This window comes from Salmo salar, chromosome ssa12 (assembly GCF_905237065.1).
Source record: "Salmo salar chromosome ssa12, Ssal_v3.1, whole genome shotgun sequence".
NCBI lineage: Eukaryota > Metazoa > Chordata > Actinopteri > Salmoniformes > Salmonidae > Salmo > Salmo salar.
Window position 1 is genome coordinate 79,125,646 of NC_059453.1, and position 8,211 is coordinate 79,133,856.

General features: G+C 42.4%; 1 protein-coding gene across 1 annotated transcript; it reads right to left on the reverse strand.

Annotated features, from left to right (window-relative positions):
* Positions 1-731: 731 nt before the first annotated feature.
* On the reverse strand, positions 732-2,733 carry LOC106565776 (transcription factor MafB). Its single transcript, XM_014133282.2, has one exon. It carries the CDS (start codon positions 2,466-2,468, stop codon positions 1,482-1,484), a length of 987 nt encoding a protein of 328 aa, XP_013988757.1. The 5' UTR covers positions 2,469-2,733; the 3' UTR covers positions 732-1,481.
* Positions 2,734-8,211: the final 5,478 nt, after the last annotated feature.

Consider the following 8,211-nt stretch of genomic DNA (forward strand, 5'->3'; position numbering starts at 1 on the left):
ATACTATGCATTGGGGACTTTCACTGCTCTTTCTTCCACACAAGTAAATGAGTAAAATGGTGTAGGATTATGTGTATTATGCAGCACAGGCATTTGTGTGATATATTGTATGCAGTGCACAGAACAGACTTTTAAAAAAGGATTCTGCAGCTTACTTGGCGCCTGATTTACGCGCCAGGTGCAAAGTTTGCACTTGTTTTTCCATGATGAAAGTAATAATAGAACGTATAGTAAGGTGAAAGAAAGAGTGTAAATGAAGAGACATTTGTTTTAATCAATCAATCACTCAAATATATTTGTATAACAATTTTTCTAAAACACATTTGTCACAGCTTTGAATTTAGTGTTTTATTGAGCTCCTTCTTGTTGTAATGACTGTCTTTCTTTTTCAGCATTTAAATATTTCTACATCAATTAGCCTAATTAAATGTAAGCAAGATATACCTTTACATTATGTCTGCCAGTCGCACTTCACTTCTTCTTTATAGAAAACTATTCTCATACTGCTAACAATATGGCCACATGAAGCAAACCTTTTTCTCTGTAAAAACAAAATACTCTGGAAAAATAAATATGATTTTTATTTTATAGCCACTGGCTTCCATGCTCAATAAATGTAATCAATGAATTAATCAGACCAGCTCCAAATGAATACATAGCTAAGTGAGCCAGCACAATGTCTATAAGTGGATCCAATGATTACTCAACAGATTAAACACAAAGTTGCAGAATAAAAGTATTAATGGCTTTATTGATCTTTACAAGTCTAAAGCAGATGACAATAGATTTCAACACAACTGGACAGGTAACAATGATGGTCATTTGCAGGCAATAATGCATGAATAATATTTTCAAAAAATCTCGCACTTTTTCTTGTACAATTAACAAAAATGTATGTGAAAGAAAACAACAAAAACATTAGCCACATCTGGCCAGCAGAACCAGCTCCTCAAAATGTAATATAACATAAAAGGATATCTAGCACAAGGAGATACATCATCATCACCCATCTAGTCATTATATTTGTTAGAATAGGCAGAATTAACACATGAATACCACTCAAGTGAAGATTTGAACACAAAAAATACAAATAATTTCAAATTGTTTTGATGGATGAATCCATTTAAGACTAAATTGAGAGTAGGCCTAGTACATGTAGCCAGAAGTTATGTCATTTCATGAACCAGACTGGTTATTCAATTCAACAAAAGTAAGAGGAAATATTTAAAGTATTTTCACGAAGACTTGTGTGACAATGTACAACAGATTTTAGACCTACTAAATAGACAGTTCCATACATGTCCAGCATGCACGATTGATTATAGATTCATATTACAAATCTTATTATCTTAATTTGAAAAGGTGAATTAAATGGTAGGTTTGCATCAATAACTGGTATGAAATCATTAATATTGTTGAAACAAATAAGCTTATCAATAAAATCAGTAAAATAACTTTGGTAGCTGGTACAAAGAATAAACTCACATAAAATACTCAGGCGAGGAAGGGTTGTCACTGGTAGACCCAGTTTCATGGTAACCATTCGAACCAGTCAATTTCTCGCATTTGAGTTTATATGCGTCCCTCTCGCGTGCCAGTCGGTTGAGCTCGTGCTTCAGCTGCTCCACCTGTGTGACCAGGCTGGTCTTCTCGTGCTCAAGAACGTGTTTCTGCTGAACGCGTTTGTAGCGGCACGATTGTGCGTAACCACGGTTTTTCAGGGTTCGGCGCTTCTGCTTCAGACGCATCATGTCGTCCTTGGTCAGACCCCTCAAGTGCCGATTGAGCTCCCTCACTGACATGGAGACCAGCTGGTCGTCCGAGAAGGCGCTCTCCACGTTGAGTCGTCTGTCGTGGCGATTCTGCTGATGGAGGTGGTGCGCACTAAGCTGGGAGTCGGGTGAGTGCGGAGCCGAGCTGTCGAGGTCCTGCTTGTGGTGATATTGATTTTGGCAGTGCATATCTTGCATATCAGGGTGACCCGAGAGACCGTCGGGTTGACGGATAAGTCCAGGGTACTGCTGGACATGGCCGTTGAGGTTATGTGCCGCCCCGTACCCTTCGAATTCTGCTTGGAGAGCCTGTTGGTGACCGTTCGGAGTGGGTTGGTGCCCGTGGACTGTGGTACCGATAAGGGCCTCCACTGCGTCCTCAGGTGTCAGGCCAAAAGTGTGGGGATACATTTGCTGAGAATAACCTCCACTGCTGGGCGTCCAGTAAAGATCATCAGGGTTCCTTTGCTCACCCGGATTGAAACTCGGTGACGATGGCACCGAACTACAAGGGGTGCTGACCGGGGTAGAGGAGACTGAGTCCGGTCTCTGGAGCTCGCTGCACGGCCCAATGAACGAGTGATCAATCCCCTGCATTGTCTCCTTCTTCACTTCGAACTTCATCAAGTCGAACTCACTGACATAACCCAAAGGGGTTTTCGGCAGACCCAGATTTGTATGCGATTCGGCGGTCATTCTTTCCAGTATCTATTTATCTTGGCCACTTCCAAGGGGCACAAAACTCTATTCTTTCATGCAGTCTTTTGCAACAATTGCACTATTGATGAGACGCTTCATACAATTAGTAAGTCCGTCAAATTAAATCTACAGTGAAAACACGCGTGCGTAAAAATGGAAAGAAAACCGTCCTCTTAATCGGATAGAAGAAAGGTGCTCTGAGTCCACGGCAGGGCCAAAAGCTCTGCATGTGTGTAGCTGTACTGGTTTATGCTTGCGAGCGCACTTTCTTCATAAAGAACCGTTGCATGATGTCACACAGTATAGACTACACCTCCCTGCTCTTCTCCAATAAAAAGACGACGAGAAGGGTAATTTGCATAATAGCTGATGTGTGCGTTTTGACAATCCAACAAAGGTTGAATGTAGAATGATGCCCAACATTTTTTTACATAGACCTGCAAAGACATATTGTAGACGACACGTTTTACAGGCTACTGTGGCCTACTTTATTTAATTTGTGCATATGTTTCTCTTTCTCTCACACACTACCTCACCACTTGATGTATTAAAATAGTTTATTGTGAAAGACCACAAGGGAACTGATGCTGGAATGCAAAGCATCTGAGGACTAAATATGTAGTCTGTAGGCTATATGTCCAGGGATATATTATAGTCAATAGGGCTAGTTATTAAAAATGTAGACGCACTAAATTACCATCTGACTTTCCATATAAATAACATAAAACTATCACAGTTTTAAAGTCACAATTGTATTTGGACAATGGTCTTTATGTTTAAGAGGAAGTCCATCAATCAAAAACATAATTCAAGAATTCTAATAGAGCTGTTGTGCTTTGCAATAATCCACAACCACCCATAATAAACAAATAGCCTATACTCTCTCTCTAGTCCATGACTAGCCCACTGAAAATAAATCTTTATATTCCACTTGTATGTGTTATTATTTGATTTCTGGTTATATTATATGGAAAAGCATAAAGAGTGGACCATAGAGTTAGAAATAGGCTAATTGTAAATAACTGTATTTCTATGGGGTTTCTCCTGAGTTCTGGTAGCCAAATTGTATATTTATAGATCTATGCTGACCCCTTGTGGTGATATGAGGAAAAACGTCATTATTGAGCACTGAGCAGTGAATGAAAGCTAGCGTTGTGTCATTGTCTGATATCTACCCTGTCATTTTTTCCTTAATTCATTTTTTTTTATATTGGCTTCTTATAATGTCAGAATGTACAGAGCATGCATAGTAAGTATACTGTGAACCATCAGCTCCTCCTCTCCACCCTCTCCGAGTTGGGCATCTCCGGTGCGGCTCACTCTTGGATTGCGTCCTACCTGACAGGTCGCTCCTACCAGGTGGCATGGCGAGAATCCGTCTCCGCACCACGTGCTCTCACCACTGGTGTCCCCCAGGGCTCAGTTCTAGGCCCTCTCCTATTCTCGCTATACACCAAGTCACTTGGCTCTGTCATATCCTCACATGGTCTCTCCTATCATTGCTACGCAGACGACACACAATTAATCTTCTCCTTTCCTCCTTCTGATAACCAGGTGGCGAATCGCATCTCTGCATGTCTGGCACACATATCAGTGTGGATGAAGGATCACCACCTCAAGCTGAACCTCGGCAAGACGGAGCTGCTCTTCCTCCCAGGGAAGGACTGCCCGTTCCATGATCTCGCCATCACTCCATTGTGTCCTCCTCCCAGAGTGCTAAGAGCCTTGGCGTGACCCTGGACAACACCCTGTCGTTCTCCGCTAACATCAAGGCGGTGACCCGATCCTGTAGGTTCATGCTCTACAACATTCGCAGAGTACGACCCTGCCTCACACAGGAAGTGGCGCAGGTCCTAATCCAGGCACTTGTCATCTCCCGTCTGGATTACTGCAACTCGCTGTTGGCGGGGCTCCCTGCCTGTGCCATCAAACCCCTACAACTCATCCAGAACGCCGCAGCCCGTCTGGTGTTCAACCTTCCCAAGTTCTCTCACGTCACCCCGCTCCTCCGCACACTCCACTGGCTTCCAGTTGAAGCTCGCATCTGCTACAAGACCATGGTGCTTGCCTACGGAGCTGTGAGGGGAACGGCACCTCCGTACCTTCAGGCTCTGATCAGTCCCTACACCCAAAGAAGGGCACTGCGTTCATCCACCTCTAGCCTGCTCGCCTCCCTACCTCTGCGGAAGCACAGTTCCCGCTCAGCCCAGTCAAAACTGTTCGCTGCTCTGGCACCCCAATGGTGGAACAAGCTCCCTCACGACGCCAGGACAGCGGAGTCAATCACCACCTTCCGGAGACACCTGAAACCCCACCTCTTTAAGGAATACCTGGGATAGGATTAAGTAATCCCCCCCTACCCTCCCCCCCCCAAAAGATATAGATGTACTATTGTAAAGTGGTTGTTCCACTGGATATCATAAGGTGAATGCACCAATTTGTAAGTCGTATTCTAAATGACGCTAAATGACGTAAATGTAAATGTAAATGTAAGTAAGTATGACGATGGTGGCTTGTGGTTCTCAATACCCCCCTCCACCCAGTCTGGCCCCTTGGTCATAGGGTCTGGTTTAGCTTTCTCTTAAGTTTTTTTTGTCCATGGCAGAACAGATTCTGATGAGAATCTGATGAGAATACCTCATCAGAAACTAAGTGTCCTCCTGATTGATGTGAGTGCTGCAGTTATTCTAAACACCATTAGGATTTCTCTCCCTCTCTCTCAGGGTTTATGCACAACATCTATCCCACATGGTCAGAGGCTGCTGCTGGGCACTGGTTATTTGGTAAACATACTGGCTTCTAATGAAATTAGTAGTTTTTTTAGACCAGTGTCAGTAAAGGAACATGGAGAAAATGGAAAGCAGCATAAACATAAAAGCAATGACCAGACTGCACAAGGCTGAAATTATGATTGCTGTAGAACAACTGAGGTATGGAAGAGAGAGAAAGAGAGAAAGAGATGCTAGGTTTTCTTTACAGTTATGCTACCTGTAGAAACATACTGTGTTGAAATCCAACAAGTTCATTTCAGATAGTTCACATATTTTCTTCAGCTGACCTTCCCATAAAAATCTAACAATAATAGATACAATATAGCATGCAGAAATGTCATAACTGAAATTGATTAAATACATGTTTCAATATTTTTCTTAATGTGCCCTTGCCTACTTATACTAGTTATAGCTGATTAATTGTACATTGTATCTCACTGCAACATTGAGTCTGCATGATGGCAAACTGATCAAGGACCGACAGTACTATCTGCGCAATTAGCCCCAACTACTTTGTGGCCCAAGAGCTTACAGACTGGCTGATCAGCCACAAGGAAGCTCTCGATCGGGCAACGGTGGTCTGCCTCATGCAACACCTTATGGACCATGACATTGTGCACCATGATACTGTAGGGCACCACAGTAACATCTCTAAGGGGATATAAAATGCATAGTAAGAGCTTTTCCATGAGCCTATAGCCCTGACACAGGACCAAGTGTATATTCAACTCCTGTTATACACTTCCTCCTACATCAGGGATACCAAGAGCCAAGGAGCTTTGCCAATATACTAACATTGATACAGGAGATCCAAAATGCTGAACTATAAAGTAGAACAATGTGAAAACATTTTTCTGATCTCTTTAGTTTGTGACAAGTACCCTATGTTCAAGGATGCAAAATTGCTGTACCGTTTCCGTAAGGATGATGGCATATTTCCATTTAACACCGTCAAGGTCTTCATCCAAGGACAACGATTGTATAAGCAGTAAGAACTACTTTGTTTACCCTGGGGGTCTCTATCTGGTAGGAACTGGTGCCCTTGAAGAAGTCAAGCCTAGCTTAGGAAGAAGGGTAGCCACATCATCTGAATTATAGTATGTTCTCAGTATGTGCTGGTTTTGGTGATTATGGACTGAAACATTCAACTTTACCAATTGTGTACAGAAGTTTGTGTGTAACTGTTCCATTCATTCTGTCTCTCGAGTGCAAAATGGATGTGACATGTTTTGTGTGTGTGGTGTGTTTTGCAGTGTAATAACTGGCAGAGACTCCATTCTGCATCTAAGGGAGGCGCAGGGTGTTGCATACCAGCGCTCCTTCCCTGGCTGCCAGTTGATCGACTGGTTGCTACAGAATGGAAAGACAGAGAGCAGGCGCCAGGGTTTGGAGCTCTGCCGTGCCTTGCTGGAGCATGGCATCATTCATCCCGTTGTGAGATGTTACCTTTTGACCTTTGGTCCATTACATTTGGCTCCTAAGTTGCGCAGCACTCTAAGGCACTGAATCTCAGTACTAGAGGCGTCACTACAGACACCCTGGTTCGAATCCAGGCTGTATCACAACCAGCCATGATTGGGAGTCCCATAGGGAGGCACACAATTGGCCCAGCGTCATCCGGGTTTGGCCTGTGTAGGCCGTCATTGTAAAATAAAAATTTGTTCTTAACTGACTTGCCTACTAAAATAAAGGCTAAATTAAAAAATTTAAAAAAATTTGAGGTAATACTGGTTCCCCAGCCTCACAGTTGCTAGCCTTCTTAAATTACTTCTATCATAACCAATTAGTATGATGCTTTTTGTGGTCCTCTCATATATATATAGTACCAGTCGAAACTTTGGACACACCTACTCATTCAAGGATTTTTCTTTATTTTTACTATTTTCTAGATTGTAGAATAACTATGAAATAATGCATGTGGAATCATGTAATAACCAAAAAAAAGTGCTTAAAAACAAAATCTAAATATATTTTCTGTTTTTGATTCTTCAAAGTAGCCACCCTTTACCTTGATGACAGCTTTGCACACTCTTGGCATTCTCTCAACCAGCTTCACCTGGAATGCTTTTCCAACAGTCTTGAAGGAGTTCCCACATGTGCTGAGCACTTGTTGGCTGCTTTTCCTTCACTCTGCGGCCCAACTCATCCCAAACCATCTCAATTGGGTTGAGGTCAGGGGATTGTGGAAGCCAGGTCATCTGATGCAGCACTCCATCAATCTCCTTCTTGGTCAAATAGCCCTTATACAGCCTGGAGGTGTGGGTCATTGTCCTGTTGAAAAACAAATGATAGTCCCACTAATCACAAACAGATGGGATGGCGTATCACTGCAGAATGTTGTGGTAGCCATGCTAGTTAAGTGTGCCAATTACCTTCACCTCCGATGCCAAAATATTTGTTATTTTGGCATTAATACGTGTCACATATCAGTTTGCAAACGATGTAAAAAAAAATCTAATGTAATTGAGTTAATAAAGCCGCATACAAACATGGTCTCTTTTTTGCTTTCTTGAGTAAGGCTGCTCTAAAATGCTGGTGTTCCAGCCTAGCTCAGTGCTTTCTGTGATGGTGGGGCTAGCCAGCAGAAAATACAGAGCGTTGCACCTGATTGGCTCAGTTTTCTGTCACTCATGGGACAGTATGTCATCCCCAATTCTAAGATTAGAGCTCGAAAATGTTATCCTCTTGAATTCTGCCAGAGTTATATTAGAAGTGCCCATCCAAGAAGGCTCAAGGTCATTGGCCACAGAAAGAATGACATCAAATCATGTTATATCTACAGTAACTTTTATTGGACTGATCATGTCAACATCTCACTTTCAATGTCTTAGCAAGCAGTCATCATCAGTTGTCATGAAGTTGACAATCTACTGGCAAATCCTTTTTAATCCTTGTCATATGATGAGAAATAATGAAGAGAAATTATAGATAAAACGTATTGGTGCTCATCGGCCATTGTACATAAAGAT